This window comes from Ochotona princeps, chromosome 32 (genome assembly GCF_030435755.1).
Source record: "Ochotona princeps isolate mOchPri1 chromosome 32, mOchPri1.hap1, whole genome shotgun sequence".
In the NCBI taxonomy this organism is placed as follows: domain Eukaryota; kingdom Metazoa; phylum Chordata; class Mammalia; order Lagomorpha; family Ochotonidae; genus Ochotona; species Ochotona princeps.
In genome coordinates, this window is record NC_080863.1 from 6,936,754 (window position 1) to 6,956,350 (window position 19,597).

General features: G+C 51.9%; 1 protein-coding gene across 1 annotated transcript in view; it reads left to right on the forward strand.

Annotated features, from left to right (window-relative positions):
• The first annotated feature begins 12,085 nt into the window (after nt 1-12,085).
• XPO7 (exportin 7) overlaps nt 12,086-19,597 on the forward strand; it is a 57,985-nt gene continuing 50,473 nt past the window's right edge. The window contains exon 1 of the mRNA XM_004591383.2: nt 12,086-12,243. Coding sequence (XP_004591440.1) covers nt 12,226-12,243 — 18 coding nt within the window. The 5' untranslated portion in view covers nt 12,086-12,225. The remainder of the gene's footprint in view (nt 12,244-19,597) is intronic.

Sequence of the window (19,597 nt, forward strand, 5' to 3'; positions counted from 1 at the left end):
ATTGTTGATGTTGTTTACATAGTTGGCAAGAATGAAGGCCCATGAGGACCACTGAATAGGGTTGGAAGTGTCAAGGTACGGGGGGGAGAAGGGGAAGGTGGGTGGGACAAATGTGGTCAATTTTCCTGTTCTCTATTTTCTTGTTTGGGGCTGGGGCAGAGGGATGGAAGAGACAAGGGAGAAGAAGGGAATTATTCCCAGCTGCCAAATGGGGATGTTCACTTGATACGAAGAATGTTCTGAGGGTATTGCTTGACTCGTTTTGGTCATTCTGAGACGCTCTTGGTTTCGCTGCTCCAAGGTTGATAAAATCCTTCCAAGGTCCATCGGCTGACAGAGTTCACCCTAGCGCATCCACTTTTCCAGACACTTGCTGTCAAAGCTTGGCCAGGAGAGTGGTTCAATCTGTTCTGCTCTCCACCTTCTGACTGGCATTCAATGTCCTCTTCAGGCCCAAATGAGCCGCCCATCATGTCCTCCTTACAGATCTGGACATGCCATCCACTGCATGGGCATCAGCAATCAAACAGGCCCATTCCCAATACATACATTCCAAGGTTGAACTATAAATCCTACGATTCTCCCTGTAGCTGGAATTTTGAGTCCAGTGTTCCAGTTGGGGAGTCCCCTAAGAAACCTCACCTGAGGTGACCACCAGACCTGACCCCTGCATGTGGCAGCCAATACAGTATCTGTGACCCGCATTAGCCTACACACACACTAATGATTATAGTTGGTCAGTTCTATCCCCAGCCCCACACCCCAACAGGTGATATGGCCCAGCCCAGCTTAGCCTACCATAGACTTAGCCCTTACACACCAGCAGGAAATGCAGCCTAATTAGGGTAACCCCAATAACTTCCACCAGGCCCACCCCAGCCCCTGCACATGCCAATATGTACAGCAGACTACTCTGTACTATTGACTCTCACATACACCAATGGGTGTTGCAGCTTCGTTCAGCCCATCATACAAAACAAACCAGTTCACACATGTGTTGACAGGTGCTACCACCTTGTCCAACATGGCCAGCTCCCAGCCCTGGCTCTCATGCACACCAGCAGGAACTGCAGCCCAGCAGAGGAGTGGCCACAGTTTCCCTACAAGGCCCAGTCCCCATCCTAGACCTTGCACCTCCCAGGGAGTACTGCAGCTCAGTCCCACGTGACTTCCTAACAGATGCTGTGGCAAAGCCCAGTCAGTCAACATTTACCCTGGCTCTTGCATATACCTAGCCAAGTCTTCCCCCAAACCCAGTTCATATGCAGGTTGACAATTGTTGCAGCCCTGCCCAGCTGGGTCTGCTCCAAGTCCCAGCTCTCACGCTCACCAGTGGGACCAGTGGCCTAGCAGGGGAGCCCCCACAGCCTCTGTTTTGATTCTCACTGGTGGGTGAGGCAGGACTGCACGGTAGCACCCAACTCACATGTGGATCAGCGGGTGCCAAGATCTAGCTCAACCCATTCCATACCCACTCTGGTCTCACGAGTGCCAGTGGGTGCTGGAGCATAGCCTCGTTTGGCACATGCTAGATCTAACCACACACATGCAGAGAGATATGGTAGCCATATACAGCCTGGTCTGCCCCCATTACCAACTTTTACACTCTCCAGTGGGAACCACAGCCCACCTGTGGCATCCCTCAAGTTCCTGTACCAGGCTTGCTCCCAGCCACAGATCTTACACATGCCAGTGTAGTTGCTGTGACTCAGCCTGGCATGGGCTAACCCCCATAATGTCCCTTGCCATTGGATGCTACAGTCTGGCTGGGTGTGGCCTGCCCTCAGCCCCAACTCTTGCTGGGGGGTGCTGCAGCCTAGGCCTGACTAGCCTGTCCCCATCTCTGGCTCTCATGCAAACCAATAAGCGTGATAGTCTGGTGTGGTCCACACCCTGTCCTGGCTCCTGCTCATGCCACTGGTTTGGCCTGGTCTTGCCTGGTCCACACCCTCAGAGCCAACCTACACACACGCCCACAAGTGAAGCAGCACTACCCAGCCTGACCAACACCCGGCCACACACATGCTCACTAGTGGGAGCTATGACCCACCAGGGGATTTCCCCAAGTCTCCCCACCAGGCCTACTCCCAGATCCAGATCTCCCTTGTGCCAGCGGGTGTCAGGCCCTAAACTGGCAGTCTGCCCCACAGTGTCAGCCTTTGTGTGTGCTGGTGAATACTGCAGCCCAGCCTACCCTACACCCAAGTCTTAGCACCTGCTGGTGCTGAGCCTGATCACAACCTCAGTTCCCATAACTTCCAAAGTCATGCCTAGCTCAGCCTGCCACCAGCCCCAGCCCTCAAGCAAACCAGCTGGAATGGCAGTTCCACAGGGATGAGCCCAGAATTCCCCCAGAGGATCTGCCCCCAGACCTGGTTCTCTGACATGCCAGTTTGTGTCAAGGTCCAGCCTAACATAGTTCACCCCCTGTCCTGATACTCACTGGTGGGTACTGTGGTCAGGCCCTGCCAGACAGACCCCCCAGCCCTAGCTTTCGTGTGTGCCAGTGAGCGGTGGTTGATACCAATAAGCCAGCTCAGGTCGCCCATGTGGGCACGTGTACTGATCTGGCCCCAAAAGGTCCCCCAGTTTCATTCCAAACCCCCCAGTCTCAGCCCCCACTTTTACCTGCAAGTGCAGTAGCCCTGCAGAAGTCATGCCTCACCTGTCGCATTCTCCCACACATCCCCAGGCCTCTTTCTCTGAGCACTCTTCAGTGCCAGCCCCTCAACCCCCCTGCCATGCCAGTGAGTATGCAGGTCCCCAAGCCTGGTCTTCCAGCAGTGTAGTGTGCTGGCCTGTGGCCCTACCTCCTTACCCAAAGGCCCACATACAATCGCGCACGGGTCCCCAGGCCCTTTCTGTCAGTGTGCTGGTATCTGCCTTCCCACCCCCTTATATCTTTTTTTTCATTCTTCGTAAAGTCCTATGTCCATCATTGTGGGCATGGACAATGGCAGAGAGTTCAGCATCCTATTGTCAAGACATAGTTAACAGTTTCATTGGGAGTCCATCTTTGATCTCGAAGTAAAGATGCCTACTGCATTGCATCCTCACAGCTGGATAGGAACATCTCCATTACACAGTTACTATACATTCCCTTAAATGAAAAGCCACAATAGAAAATCAACAACAGGAAGAAAAACAAAAATTTACAATACCATGAAGTTAAATAACATGGTACTGAATGACTTATGTGTTGCTGAAGAAATGAAAAAGAAAATCAAGAACCTTCTTGAAGAAAATGTTGCTACTGTATGACCTATGAGTCAGTGAAGAATTTAATATAAGAAAAAAAAAACTGTTTTGAAGAAACGAAAGTAAAAACAAAAACATCGAAATCCATGAGACATAATTTCCGCTGATCTTTGTTGGTGAGATGTGTCTCACATAGGCAACAAATACATGGGTTTTGCTTTTTGCTCCAGTCCACTAATCTATGACATTTGATTGAAGAGTTTAAGTCAGTTACATTCAGAATTAATATGAATAAGTGGTAATTTGCTCCTGTCATTTTAGCAATGGGTTGTTCATTGTTTGATTTACTTGACTGCTGTCATTTTTTAAAGATTTTTTTTTTAATTGGAGAGGAAGATTTACAGAGAGAAAGAGAGATAGAAAGCTCTTCCATCCGCTGATACACTCCTTGGAGCTGAGCTGATCCGAAACCAGGAGTCTGGAGCTTCTTCTGGGTACCCACAGCCTGCAGGGTCTGAAGGTTTTGGGCCGTCCTCTACTGCTTTCCAAGAACACAAACAGGGAGCTGGAAAGGAAGCAGGGCAGCCAGGACACACACTGGTGCCCAAATGGGATCCTGGCATATCCAAGGTGAGGACTTCAGCCAGTAGGCCACCATGCCTGGCCCATCCGTTGTCATTTTACTGGGCTGTTCTTTACACTTGTCTTATGTTTTGGTAGGTATTATTCCTTTTCTCTGTCAAGAGAACATCTTTAAGTATCATTTGTAGGGAAGGTCTGGAAGAGTCATATTCTTTGAGCTGTCCTTTACTGTGGAAGAATTTTATTTAATTTTCAAAGGCAAGGGAAAGCTTTGTTGGGTAAGTTATTCTGGGCTGACAATTTTTTCCCTTTAAAATCTGGAATATGTTACTCCATTTTCTTCTGGCATGTACAGTTTCCTCTCAGAGGTCAGCTGTAAGTCTGATTGGAGCTGTAAGTCCTCTAAATGTTAATTGATTTTTCACATGCATATTTCAGGATCTTTTTCTTATGTTCTACTGAAGAGAGCTTGATAACCATGTGTCATGGTGATGATCACTTTTGGTCAATCCTATTGGGAGTTATGTGTCCCGCCTGTATATTGTTTTCCAGTTTGTTCTCCATATTAGGGAAGTTTTCATTTAATATTTCATTGAATACATCCTTAAACCCAGCTTCTCTTTCTGGGCCTTCTGAAACTCTCACGACTCTTATATTTGGCCTTTTGATAGTATCTCTTAGTTCTTGAATACTTTCTTTGATTTGAGTCAGCTCTATCTCCAGCTTTTTGATTGCTTCCCTATTGTGACAAGAAATATCTTCCAATTCTGAGATTCATTTCTCTGCTACATTCATTCTGTTGTTGAGGTGTTCCACTGGGTTTCCAATTTGTTTCATTGTGTCCTTCACTTCTAACAACTGTGCTTGATTTTATTTCACTGTCACTGTTTTCTGTAGTCTTCAGTAACACTCATTGTGCCTCTGTCTCTTCCTGTGTTCTTGGTCATTGCACTTCTGGTTAGCAGATTCTTCTCCTTAGGGCAGGTTTCTAAGCTGTGTCACCCACAGGTCTACAGTTTAATTTTATGGATTGCATTGGATACCCAGTTCTTTGTAGTCACTTGTGCTACTCCTGTTGTAGGGTTTTTGAACCCCGAATACTGCAGCAACCTCAAATTCTTGTCTCGCAGGAAAGAAGAATTTTCATGCGGACACAGTTTAGTTTTAAAGTAAGATTTATTAGAAATAGTTGAGAAAGTAGACTCCCATCCTAGTGATGGGAGGGGGCCTCGAGATCCTCTGCCATAGTGGCAGGGGGAAAGGCAAGAGAGAAAAACCCATATTAATGGTGGAGAAAGCATCTTTTAAAGGTTCCCCTCAAAGATGTTTCTCCATAAACAAAGGAAATTCCTGGTTTCCATGGTACCTGGCCTTGGGACAAAAGGCCAGAAAGGTGTCACTGGCCAACTTCCTTGGTCCCTTTCTAATGATAAAGAGGCCAGTCTGAAGTCCACCCCCTTGGCAATGGCTGGAGACAGAATTGGGTGGAGGCTTCAGGTGGGGAATAGATATGTTAATGTCACCCTTGTCTCCTGGGGGAAACACTCCTGATAAGATATGCATTTGTCTTGGGAGAGACGTGTTCTGGTGAATCCAAGACATGGTGGGGAAAATACCCCTTTATATTTGGGAAGAAAAATGACTTGGGGACCCAGAAAACCCTAACTGCCTACCACCCAGTCTAACTCCTCACACTCCCTCAAGAGAGTTTCAGACCTGGGCTCTTGTGTTAGGCCTTCGCCATGGTCTCTGTAGCCCCAGTTTTTGGCTCACCATTCTCCACCTCCTGTGATCCTGTGCTGCGGCTACACTGCTGTCTGCTTTTCTTTCTTTCTTTCTTTCTTTCTTTCTTTCTTTCTTTTTATTTATTTATATTGGGAAGTCAGATGTACAGAAAAGGAGAGACAGAGAGGAAGATCTTCTGTCTGCTGATTCACTCTCCAAGTGCCCACCCACAATGACTGGAGCTGAGCCAATCCAAAGTCAGGGTCCCAGGGCCTGGAGCTGTCCTTGACTGTTTTCCCAGGCCATAAGCAGGGAGCTGGATGGGAAGTGGGGCCACCGGGACACAAACCAGCACCTATACAAAATCGCAGAGTGTACAAGGCAAGGACTTTAGCTGCTAGGCTACCGCACTGGGCCCTGCACTACTGTCTTAAGAAAACAAAAAGGGAGGCAGGGGTTCTGTTCCACTTCTGATCCAGCTCCCTGCCTGTGGCCTGAGAAAGCAGTTGAGGATGACCCAAAACCTTGGGACCCTGCACCCGTGTGGGAGACCTGGAAGAAACTCCTGGCTGAGCTAAATCCTTCATAGTTAAAGCTTTCAGGCCCAGGTCCACACTTTGACTGTCAACACAATCACTCAAAGAAGGCAGGATAGGAACGAACACAACTGTCAGCAGCAGGGCTCGGTTAGGCCAAAGCCAGGAGTCGTGAGCTTTGTCAGGGTCTCCCATGTAAGTGCAGAGGCCCAAGGACTTGGGCCATCCTCCACTGCTTTCCCAGGGACATTAACAGGGAGCTGGATAGGAGATGGAGCAGCCAGGACATGAAGTTTGTACCGCAGGGAGCAACTTCGGGCCCGGCTCATGGTTTTGCTGGGCTTCCAAGTAGAATTGTTGTGCCCAGATTCTGAGATCCCCAGAAATCACTGGGAGTCTGAAGTCGATCCAAGTGCACAAGGATGGTTTATTCAAGCTCAGCACAACCGAGCCTGGGTTCTTGGTTGAAAGCAGGCAGCTGGCCGACCGACTGGCCAGCCGGCTGACTGGAACCAACACCCCTTACTGGGAGTGTGGCCCCGAACAGAACATTCATAGGGTTTTTATAGGGACAGTCCACAATAGCTTGAAAAGGGGAAATTCACAATAGTTTGCAAGGTGAGGGCAAATAGCACACATTCCCTACCTATCTCAGCTGGACAGCCCACGCCTCCAGCAACTAAGGGAAGCACCCATTTAATTACTTGCAGCCACCTGTGAGATAACCAGACTTAGGTGGGCCCTGATTCGTAAGAATTGGAACCCATCAGTGCTGAAGGTGACATAGCCCGCTAAAGGTCACATAGGCCTTTTGGCCTGCAAGCTCACGCGGTTTCTTCGCAGCAATGAGCCATGAACAAATGGCTGGGATTTTGATACTGAGGTTCTTCAGAATCCATACTGCATGTGAGAAGACATACTGCTTTAGGAAATCCCAGCTCCTCTGAGAAATCTCACTCAAAACCAGATGCTAAGAAACAACCTGTGGGCCCAGCATAGTAGCCTGGGTATAAATCCTCGCCTTGCACATGCCAGGATCCCATATGGGCACTGGTTTGTGTCCCGGCTGCCCCACTTCCCATCCAGCTCCCTGCCTGTGGCCTGGGAAAGCAGTAGAAGATGGCCCAAAGCCTTGGGACCCTGCACCTGTGTGGGAGACTGGGAAGAAGCTCCAGGCTCCTAGCTTCAGATTGGCTGAGTTTGATCACCATGGTCACTTAGGGAGTGAACCAGCCAGTGGAAGATCTTTGTCTCTCCTCTTTGTAATTCTGACTTTCCAATTAAAACTAACAATTAAAAAGAAAAGCAGCAACTTGCAAGGAGAAAGGTTGTGGGAAACAGACGCAGACCAGCAGACACTCTGGGAGTTAACCTTATCCCGGGGTGGGGCTCGTTTCCGCCACCACAGGGCCTCAGCTGCCCCAGAAAAGGCAAAAAGCTGTGCACACACGTCCTCCTGTGGGTGCAGCCTGGAAAGACGAATGGGGGAGCTCCGGGGGGACAGCGCTCTGCCGCCTGTGTTGAACAGGCTGACCCCCTAACCCAAGAGAGGAATCAAGGTCATGGTCCTGGAACAGGCACTCCTTAGGGGTTGGTTTAGCAGCATGGAACTGGGCGACACCCATTCTGTCTCAAGAGTCTTTAAGGAGACTCAACACCATCTGGAAGCAGCTTTACTGTATGGGAAGGCGAGAGGGTTCATCATGCCACACAGGGGCTGGGGGGATGAGGGTGGGGAGGCTGTGAGAGCAGTTTCTTTTATTGGAAAGACAGTTTTTGTAGAGAGACAGTGAAAGAGATCTTCCATCCCCTGGCTCACTCATCAAATGGCCCCAACAGCCCAGAGCTGAACTGATCTCAAGCCAGGAGCCAGGAGCTTCTTTCTGGGTCTCCCATGTGGGTGCAGGGGCCCAAGGCTTTGAGCTATCCTCTGCTGCTTTCCCAGGCCATAAGCAGAGAGCTAGATCAGAAGTAGAGCAGCCAGGACACGAACCAGCACCAAATAGGATGCTGGCGCTGCAGATGGAGGGTTAGCGTCAACACCAACATGCCCTTGAACTCCACACACATCTTGCTGCAAATGTCAAAAATCAAGGCAGCAGGTCTGGGGCGCTGACTGCCAGGAGGGGGTGCTGCGTGCACCGGACCAGGCCTAGAGCAGCAACGTGACAGGATCCCCTGCCACCCTCAGGGTCCTGAGTGGACACATTCCATCGGGAACCACAGGGGGGCACCCGCGTTTCCCAGATGACAAGGAACCCTTCCAACCCTGAGCCTGAGCCCCAGGTAAGGCAAGACGTCCTGTGCCCTCCTAGCTTGACTGCTGGAGGTCGGCCTGTGCTCCTCCAAGCCCCTCTGACTCTTCCTGGGGGCCCTCAAGTGGTACACTCATGCCCAGCACCCTCACCTCGTGCAGCCCCCCTGCAGACACTGCTCCCTGCTCCGAGACACCGCAGAGCAGTGCAGGGCACTGCAGGCCCTTGGTGTTTCTAAGCATCTACCACGGGAAGGCAGAGTGTTGGAAAGGCCCCAGTCAGGGCTTCACGTGTCTCTTGGCTTCCCTTTCCTTTGACTAAACGCAACACCCCCCACGTGTGCCTGAATTATTGAGCCGCTGGGAACCACTTTTTTCTTCTTAAAAATTCGTTTGTTTGGAGCCAGAAGCAATAGCCTAGTGGCTAAACCCTCACCTTGAACATGCCGAAATCCCATATGGGCGCCATTCATATCCTGGGCCCCTCCACTTCCCATCCAGCTCCATGTCTGTGGTTTGGGAAAGCAGAAGACGACAGCCCAAGGCCGTGGGACCCTGGATCCACATGGGAGACCCAGAACAAGCTCCTGGCTCCTGGCTTCAGATCAGCTCAGGTCTGGCCATTGCAGCTACTTGGGGGAATGAACCAGTGGACAGAACATCTTTCTCTCTGCATCTCCTTCTCTCTGTAAATTTGACTTTCCAATAAGAAAAATAAATCTTTAAAAAATTGTATTTGGGGGCTGGTGCAATGGTTCAACCAGCTAGTCTTCCACCTCCAGGCACTGACATCACATATGAGCACTGATTCTCATTCTGACTGCTCCACTTCCCATCCAGCTCCCTGCCTGTGGCCTGGGAAAGCAGTAGAGGATGGCCCAAAGCCTTGGGACCCTGTACTTACTTGGGAGACCAGGAGAAACTCCTGGCTCAGCTATAGCCATGGCAGCCTTTGGGGAGGTGGACCAGCAGATAGAAGATCTCTCTCTCTCTTTTATAAAGATGTAAATACATTTTGACTGGAAAGGCAGACTTAGAGAGAGAGGAAGAGACAGACAGAAAGATCTTCCATCCACTGATTGACTTCTCAAATGGTCACAAAAAGTTGAGCCAATTTGAGGCCAGGAACAAGAAGCCATTACCCGCTGTTTTCCCAGGGCACTATCAGGGAGCTGGATTGGAGTGGAGCAGCTCCAGCATGAACTGTTGCCCATATGGGTGCCGGCACTTCAGGAGGAGGAATAGCTTGCTACACCACTGTGCTGGCCTGATGGAAGCTTTTTTTTTTACAGTGGTTTTTCTTGCAGCAAGAATGAAGACTGATTGAGATCAGAAGAAACCACAGCACCAAGAAATTTATAACTTTTTTATTTTAAGATTTATTTATTTGAAAGGCAGATCTGCAGCGAAAGAGAAGGCGAGACACAACAAGCTCTCATCTGGTGGCACATTCCCAAGTGTTTGCAATGGCCAGTGCTGGGTCAGTCGAAAACCAGGGACCAGAGGGGCCTCCCCTGGGTCCCCCGAAATGGGTGCAACTTTCCATGACTTACAGAGATTGGCCACAGATTCTTTATGCCAAGGGCTTATGAGCAGAGAACTGCTTTGGACTCCCAGGGGATCAGGCGACCACTAACAGGTGCACGGGGTGAGAGGCGGAAGCAACTCCCCTAGGAACAGTTGTGACACTCAACAGGAAAAAATGTAGGCTAGGGGATGAGCTGACCTGGGCCTGAAAGAAACCAAAGACCAGGCCAAGAAATAACGAGAGCCTCCGGCACCACCTTTCTCACTGGCTCCCTGGTTGGGAGAAGGAGGCCAGAGGCAGCATCCTGGGCCTACTCTCTTTCTGCACTGTCTGAACTACTTCTCCCAGTAGTAAGAAAGAGGAGTTCTGAAGCCTTGGGGACAGAGAGGGGCTACAACCCAGCAACGACATTATTTAACGTCCACATGACACTTCAAGGGTTGTTCACTTTCACATCCCACCCATACTTCCAACAAGCCCCTCCCTGACAGAGACAGACATGAAGAAGCAAACCCATTCCACGTTTAGGTTCTGAGCACCCACTCTGTTCAGGCACGAGGGACACGGGGCCAGCAAGACAAACAGAAGCCTGGTGGTCACTGTCAGGCAAGCCTGGCGGTAAGAATAAACACCAAAGTACCTTCAGATAGACAGCGAATCAGGTCAAGAAGGGGAGCTACTTACGAGAGGGTGATGAGAAAGCCTTTCTGCAGGCTAGCAGTCAGCAGGAGGAGGAAACCAGCTCACTGGAGGAAAAGCATTCCTTTGTTGTTGTTGCTCCTGTTAAGGTTTATTTTGGGGGGCTGGTGCCATGGTGTACATCGTTAAAGTTAGAGCTCTTCCACCCACTGATTCACTTCCCAAATGGCTGCAAGTGGTGGAGCTGAGCCGACCTAAAGCCAGGAGCCAGGAGCTTCTTCCGGGTCTCTCCCATGAGTACAGGGGTCTAAGGCTTTGGGCTGTCCTTGACTGCTTTCCCAGGCCAAAGGCAGGGGGCAGCTGGGATTCAAATCAGTGTCCATACGCCGTGCCACCGCCATAGGTGGACGCTCAGACTATGGTACCGGGCCCTGGCTATGTATCCAACTGGGCTATCAGGTAGATTGGATGTAGAAGTTGGGCAGCTGATGGGCCCTGTGTAATCACTCCCGGGTGTCTGCTTGGAGCCAGTGGGTCAACGACAGGTCCGCCTACCCAGAAGTGAAGGACCCAGGAAGAAACAAGTGTGTGGGATACAGGGCAGGGCTGATGAGCCTAGAACACCAGGAAGTTGTTGCTTCCACTCAGTCAGGCATGTGGCGGGAATGTAAAGACCCGGTGAGGGTAGGCACTAAAAATAAACCATGGCAGGGCCGGGCAAGTTCTCGGAACTCCTCACTCCTACACTCTTTCTCTTTGCACCTCAGCGGAGCTAAAGGATGGGGCGCTGAGGGCTGCTGGAAGACAGAAACCAAAGAGCCTACAGCACCTCTGCCGCCTCCAATGCCCTAGAACAATCCATCTGACCGCAGCCGCCAGGACACCTGGGTAATGTAGTTGGCAGGTGCATTTTACCTCGTCCAACCAGGAAAACACACTAGGCAGAGACAGAGGCGGCAACTCGCTCGAGCTCCAGCCCTGGCGGTATCCCACAAGATATGAGGGCAAATTCTGCTTTGCATGTCCCTCCTGGCCTTACCCCCTACCCCAGACACACACAGGCCTCCCCCAGCTTCAAGGAGCAGGTGGGAGGCGAAGGGGGCTCGGGAGATGACAGAAACCAGGGGTTGGAATGCAGTGGGAAACAGCAGCCCGTGTGTGGCTAACACTGACAGTTCCCGATGGGGCCCACTCCTGACCCCCCACCTCCCGCCATGTCCTGTGGTGGAAGGGTCTTCCCGTGGGCGCGACGCCCAGAAAAGGGACGAACTGAGAGAGAGGCAGGGATGGAGAGGATCCCGCGCCCTGGCTCCGGGAGCCCGCCTCCTCCTCCTCCTCACGCACAGCCGCGGGCCGCCCGCAGCGCCAGCTCCCAGGGCCGGGCCCACAGAGCGCGGCCCCTTTAAAGCACCATGTAAACAAAGCTTTGTTTCCCCCCACTCCCTCCTCCTCCTCCTCGGCGTCTCCTCCGCGCCCGCCGCTTCCTCCCACCCGGCGTCTCGGGGCCGCTGACGTCGCCCGCGCGCGCTGCGCATTCTCCAAGGCCGGCGTGCGTCGCCGCGGCGGGCTCGCGCAGCCGAGCGCCGGCTACGCCGCGAGCGTAGCGCGACGGGCCCCCAGCGCGCAGGCGCAGCGGCGACGCCGACGCCGACGACGGCGGCAACAGCGGCCACAGCGGCCACAGCGGCGGCGGCGGCGGCGGCCCCGGCCGAGGAGCGCGCTGGGGGGGAGGGGGGGCCGCAGAGGAGCATGAATGGAGCAAAATGGCGGATCATGTGCAGGTGAGGGGAGCGGCGGGGGGCGGCCACGGGGGAAGGTGGGCAGTGCGGCGACCCGGGGTGCTGGCGGTGCTGGTGCTGGTGGGGTGGCGCACGCGGCCCTCAGGCTCGGGCCGGCTCCGGGCTCGCGAGGCCGCGGCTTCCCTCCCGGACGCCCGGCCCGGAGCTCCGGGGGCCTTTCCCGCCTCTCCCGGGCTCAGGGGTTTCGGGGATTGGAGGGGGGTGGTCTCTCGCACGCCCTCGCACCCAGCCACCCGGCCCCCCACGCCTGCGCGCACGGTGCGGGCCGGAGGAGGAGGAGGAGCAGGAGGAGGGCAGGGGCCGCGGCGTGCACAGCCCACGTCCTCCTGCTTGCTGGGATCCCGGCGCCTCGGCCAGTCCTCTGCGTCCCGCCTGCTCGGACTCGGGAAGAGGGAAGTCCCCGCGCACGCACACACACACACACACACACACACACCCGCCGGCGGTCCTCCGGGAGTAACAAAAAAGAGAGAGAGAGAAGCTGGCGCGGCCCACCTCGCTCTCCTGGCTCCTTCCCGCCACCGCCTTCTGGCTCGCCCCGAACACGCGCACCGGTGCCTGTCCCCCTCGTCCTCCCGGGGCCTTGCACTCCCGCCGTCCAACACAAGACCGAGCTGCCTTGAGGCCTCCAAAATGCCAGCGCAGGCCTCGGCCCGTCTCCCTCGCGTCTTCTTGTTCCGAATGCCCCACACCCGGGCCACGCGCCCGACCCCTCTCCCGTGAGCCCCGGGGTGAAGGGGGTGTGTCAGGCTCCCCTGCGCCGGGGCAGAGGGGTCGAAAAGGCGTGCAGGCAGTCAGTGCTGGCCCTGCAGGGAAGGGACAGCCCATGCTGACCAGCGGCAGAGGCGTGGAAGGGTGCAGGGGGTCATTTCTTACAGACTAGAAAAAGTTTCCTCTCCCCGCCTCCCCTGCCTGTGCCCTGGACCTGGTAGGTCTGTGGTACGCTTCTGCTGGTTTTCTGGGTAACCCAGCACGCGGGTTCCGTGTTTTGGTTGGGAAGTGGAGATGAGAGAGCCGCAAGCGTCTGCTCGGATTTGGATTCAGTCCAGCGGCTCTGCAGGCTGCTGCTTCAGGGGAGCGCATCGGAGTGAGGCTCAGAGGTGGTTAAGGTCTTTGCAGTGCCAAGCAACAGGTTAAGCGGGGCAGTATTCTATCAAGAAACTTCACCCCACGAGATGGTGTGCCTTTCAAGGCCAGCGTCATGGCCTCTTTCAGAACTAGCAGCAAAACTTGATACAAAGCTGGCACAATCAAGAATAGTCATTTCTGCAAGAAATTTCTCTAAGGCTTGGGCTTTTGCTTAAAAAAAAAAAAAAACTTTAAAGAGTAAGCAGGCTAAGCATCAAATGAAGAAATGTGTAGGGTCTGGCTGTGGGGACCAGTGCCCTGGCTCTTATCTCCTTAGCGTGGGCCAAGCGCCAGCCCTGAGCATTCCAGAAGCAGGGATGAGTAGCTGGTAGGCCTTCTGACTGATGCTGTGCGGTGTGGAGGAAGTCGGTGCTTTTTATGAAAATCCAGCTGTATGTCTGCTGTCAGGTGTTAACCTCTTCGTGGTTCACAGTTTTGAAGCAAAGCTGTTGTCTTCTCTATTAGGAAGTCAAAATATGTCAGAGCAAAATCTCTTCATTGCATTTTTTGTTTCTCAGTGGAGAATGTATTTTCAGTAAGGAGATTTTTTTCACTCACTCACCCAAAGTGAATCTACCAAGGTGAGAAGTTACTAACTTGTTAACATCAGAGGGGAGCATGTTGGTCAGTGTTTTAGGCTTACTCTGTTTACTTTTTAAAAATGATTATTTGAAAGAGTTAAGGAGAGAAAGGCAGGAGATGGGGGAGTGGGGGCGTCTGTCTGCCATCCGCTGGTTCAGGCCCTAGGCGGCCACATTGGTCAGCACTGGGCAAGCTTCCTCCAGGTCTCCCACGCGGGTGGCAGGGGCCCAGGCACTGAGGCCGTCTCCCACTGCTTGCCTGGAGCATTTAGCAGGGTGCTGGGTGGGCAGTAGAATAGACAGGATACCAATGAAGCAGAAAGCAGCCTTCCCCACCACAGCTGGCCACAGTGCCAGGCCCCTTTATTTGCTTTGAAGAGCAGTACTGTGTCGCTCAAAACAAGTGTTTAGTGGCCCTTACTTACAGCAACAGGATACTCTTGTGAGTGAATTTTTTTTCTCTCTGAGAGAACAGGGCAGATTGCTTTTCTTTGTGAGACTGCTGAGTTAGTGTGGAACATTCTGCAGCTTGAGGGTGGCAGACACCGTGGCCAAAGACCTACTGAAGGTGGTGTGCGTGGTCCAGGCGGAAGGGTCCGGAAGAGGCCAGTCCACGAGGCCCGAGTGCTTTGGTTCTAGCGCTGGAAAGGCGACGTTTCTTTCCTTCTGAAAGATTTGTCCACTTATTTTTATTGGAAAGGCAGATCAGATTTATGGAGAAAAGGAGAAACAGAAAAATCTTCTGTCCACGGGTTCATTCTCCACATGGCCACAACAGCTGGAGCTGAGGCAGTTTCAAGCCAGGAGCCAGAAGCTTCTTCCAGGTCTCCCACACGGGTGCAGGGTCCCAAGGCTTTGGGCCGTCCTCAGCTGCTTTCTCAGGCCACAAGCAGGGAGCTGGAGGGGAGGTGGAGCAGCCGGGACAGGAACTGGCACCTATATGGGAACCTGGCGCTTGCAAGGTGAGGATTTAGCCATTGAGCCATGGCACTGAGCCAGGGAAGTGAGGTTTCTGGAAGAGTCTGGTATGTCCCGCAGGACAGTGGTAGATCAGAGGCTGCATGTGTAAAGCTGCAGAGTCGAGTCGTTATGTATCTGGTGCTTCTCTCAGTTTTGGGTGCCAAGCAAGTTCTCAGATTCTCAGGCTCAAGCCCTGCGCGTCATCTTCTGGAAGATGTCAACTGCCATGAAACCTTACTGATGGAAGAAGTGTGGTATTGGGTTTGTCCCTGAGCCCTGTCTCTGGAAGGGACTCCTTGCCGTGATGGGTTTTCTTGCTCTTGGTCTCAGATAAGCTTATCTAACACTACCATAGAGGCAGTGCTTACAGCTGAGGATGGGCAATCAGTTGCCCATCCTTCCATTAAGAAGAATACATACGTAAAGTGGAGTGAAGATAACACGGATTCAGTGTTCTTCCTGCTCCGGGCGGATGTGGAGGTGCAGCAGTGATAATGGGAAAGGGCATTTGCTTAAGTAGTGTGGAGAAGGGAAGAGTGTAATTAGTTAGGTGTTAACTATCTTCTTTGGCATTCTTCTAATGTTGAGTATAAAATCACTGTAAGTGAACAGTTTTGGAGGTTCGTGTGCATTGGGCCTTACATGGAATCTTAAGCCATTAGTGTCTGTTCTCCACATTACTACGGTAATTCAAAGCAATTTCAAAATAGTCATGGTTTGAAGTTTCAGGTCCAGTCATTAAATATTGACTGCCAGTGGTAACCGGAGGGAGGAGGGAGTTTCGAAGAATCATTACAACTAGCAGGTTAAAATGTAACAGTGAACCAAAAGCCAGGGCCTTGCAGAATTCAGTTATTTTTTCCTTGCACCTGCAAAGAAATGATTGGCACTGTGGGGAGCCCATTCTGAGACAGGAGTCCTGTGTAACTTCTGAAATGTCTAGGTGGAAAAAGCAGTAATTTCTGCAGCATTTTCCAGTGAAGTAATACAGTTCCAGAATTTACTTGATGTATGTATGTGAGGCCCTCCCCAGAAGATTCGGTGAAAGGACACAGGACGATGGCCAAAGGTCGCATCCAGAGGCTGTCTTGGGGCGGCTTTCAGAAGTAACAAATCTGAATGTGTTAGCTGATTTCCAGTCATGCCACAGTTGTGTCAGGTAATGTTGGAGTAGCTGCATCCCTCACCCTCCTGGGTAGAGCTTCTGTGTGCATTTATAGGAATGATACTGTCTTTTTAGAAAGAGTCTGTTGAGGCAGGCTTGTGGCTTACTGGTGAAGATAGTCCCTGGGTCTGCCCTCCAGCGTGCTGCTAACGTGGCCCAGTGCCAGTAATGTGGTTTTCTGCTGTGCACCGGGGAGACCTGCGTGGAGTTTCTAGCTCCTGGCTTTGCAGGCATTTGGGGAGTGAAGGGCCCGATGGTGACATTGTAGTCTGTCTCTCTCTCTCCATCTCTGTCTTGCAAATAAATGACGGATGTAGTCACGTTTACTTCGTAACTGAGTGTGTTTTCTCCAGTGGGAAAGATCTTAAGAACAATGAAGGAATACAAATATATACAAATGGCATCATTTGAACACAAACTACATGACTGACGGGTACTGTCTAGTTTAGAGGAGTACAGTGGAGGCGTGCAGAAGCCGTGTCTGCTTTAGAGAGAGAGGAGCTGCCATCTGATCTGGAAATTGATGCGCATCACCAGCAGCTGTATATTCTTTCTTAGTTGGGATTTGAAAGCAATATTGTGCCACAGTCCTTTGAGGAGGGGAGAGTTGCCAATTTAAACCAATAAGCTAATGGCTCTCTGTAGGTACAACTGCCGAGGGCTGCTTTGCTCGCTTCATTATGTCTGAGGAAGAGGATCCATGGAAACTGCATCTTTGCTGTTTTGGGTTTTTTTGTTTGTTTGTTTTTTCTTAAACATCATCATCTTTTCTCAGGGTCAGGGATCTGGGCGGGGCTCATGCAGGTGGTTCTGGTCTCTGCAGTTCAGCTGTGTGTGAAGGCCTGCCTGCGTGGGGTGAGGTTGGGGGGGGGTCTGGGCGTGCTCCCCAGCAACTCAGGGAGGCTGTTGGGGTGAGGCCTCAGCTGCGCTCTCTGTGGGGAGTCTGGGGGTGCTCCTTGGCAGCCTCGGTTCCTCAGGGAGTCCGGTGGATTGGGGCTGGCCGTGCCCCGCCTGTAGGCTGTGTGCTCCTGTCTGGGCCTCTCCTAGTGTATCGTTTGTGTTTTTGATTTCAGTACTAATGTCTTTTCTGTTTCAGTAAGATCTTTTAAACTTCTGATTGAAGTATTACCTGCCTGTAGGTAAGGACAGTCCACGGTCAGCCTCATGAATTCTTACCAGGTAAACACACCTTTGTAACCAGTGTCCAAGACAGGCACATGTCGGTGTGCCAGAAGTCTTCCTGCTCCGCCACCAGGAACGACCCACACTTGATGCTTGCTTCTGCAGTTGCCCACAGCAACTACTGCCCTGTCATCCGAGTTTCAAATATGCATTCTGAGTTCAGGCTGGGTCATTTGAGAGTGACCGCAGTGCCAGGGGCAGAAGCATTAGTTATTAAGCTTAGGGGTTTCTGTTTTTGTTTTATAATTTAGGAATGTGATGGATGCTGTAAACTGCCCAGTACTATGTGTGGGGAGTGGACTGGCAGGTGGCAGCACGGTCTGGTCTGTCTGTCTCTGTACGTTAACTTCGTAGCTGAAGAAGGCCGTGAGAAAAGTGAGGGAATCCGTGTGTACAAGTGACATCGCTTGAACAATGATGCAGACAGGCACAGAGAGCCTCACTGTGCCGGGTCAGGAGCTGAGATGCGCCTAGTGCAGCAAGCATCCGGAAGAGTCCTGCTGTGTGTCTTAGGGAGGAGCTTCCGTCTGATCCAGAAGTTGATGTGCCTCATAGCGCCAGCTGTATTTTCTGTCTTCTTATGCTGCTACAACTGCACAATATTTCGCCTTACAACTTAAGATTATTCATGAGTTTTAGAATTAAAGGTTGTTCCTTTTGATGAAAATGTTTATATTTTGCTTGGGGGAAGCTGGTTTTATACGTGTGTCTCTTGACATCATTTGAAGGGTCAGTGTTACAATACATGTCCCTGAGCAGTTCCACGCAAAATCAGTTATTTTCTGTCTTTTTGTCTCTTTATTTGAAAGGGAGAGAGATGGAGAGGGAGCGAGCCTCCTGCCTGCTGGGTGGCAGAGCCTCCACCTGCTACCTCTCGGGGTGTGTCCTGGCACAAGTGGGAAGTCAGGTGTGGAGTCAGGCTCTCATCGGGGGACTTCACATCTCGAGTGTCATCTTGACCTGCACATCAAACACTTGTCCGGCAAAGTGAACATTTAAATACGGAATTATATTCTTGAGAGTGTCTGATGGTGGTTATTAGGCAGCTGCTAATGAGCGGCTGTTGCTGTGCAGACACGTGGCAGGGAAGGCCGGAGCCTGGTCTCCTGCTCCCCACTGCCTTACGGTGGAGCTGGGGTTTGCCTTTTTCTCCACTGCCATCCGCCTAAGGAACACAGTTTACTTGTCACGCACTGACAGGGAGTTCTCAGTGCGATGAGATGAGTACGCGGGGGGCGCCAAATCTTGGGAGAGAGGAATTGCACAGCTATGGCCTTGTGTGTTCGTGGTACTTGCCCCTTACACGTCTCCCGTGTACTGCAGGTGCACCCCTGTGCCATCAGATGGGGGAACCGGAGTGTCACCGCAGCGCTCCTTGGGCTTTCAGCTGCTCGCCGCTTGGTACGATGTCACTTCATTCCCATGACAACTCCATGAGATAGACATTGGAGAAGTTATAGTCATAGGAGTGCCAGGAAGCAGAAATGCGTTTCAGGCCTCCGCTGTGGGTGACAGGGACCCTGCAGGAGCCATCCCCACTGCCTGTCAGGACTACAGCAGCAGGAAACAGTGGGAGCAGAGCTGGGATCTAAACCCAGACCGCAGAGAGGCATGGCTCTTAGGCACAGGGCCAAACACCCATTCCCAGAATTTTTCTTGAAATAAATTGAAAGGACCGAGGGTCCTTGGGAGATTTGGATGATGATGTGGGGGAGGTTCTTTTTAAACTTCCTGGAGTTAGGACCTTTTGGGGAGTTGGGAAAGGGAGAATGACAGCAGATGACTGGAAGCTTCTAGTGTGTCTTTGGTGAGGTCTTCTTAGTCCATCATGGGACTTCTGGGTATAAGAGGGGCTCACCAAGTAGGTTGTGGTTTTTTGTTTTTGTTGTTGTTGAAGATTTATTTTCATTGGAAAGTCACATATACAGACAGGAGGAGAAGCAGAGAGGAAGATCATATGTCTGTTGATTCATTTCCCAAGCGACCGCAATGGCCTGAGCTGAGCCAATCCAAATCCAGGAGCCAGGAACTTCTTCCGGGTCTGCCACGTGGGTGCAGGGTCCCAAGGCTTTGGCCATCCTCGACTGCTCTCCCAGGACCTGGGCAGGGAGCTGGATGGGAAGCAGGGCTGCCAGGATTAGAACTGGCGCCCATATGGGATCCCAGCGCGTGCAAGGTGAGGACTTTAGCTGCTAGGCTACCAAGCCGGGCCTACCCAGGTTTTTAATCAGAGTCCAGTATGGCAGAAACCAGGTCAGAATTGGCAGTTGCTCGGTAAACTTTATCCTGGTCTCCCCCTGCGCTGTCCCTGATGGTAAGC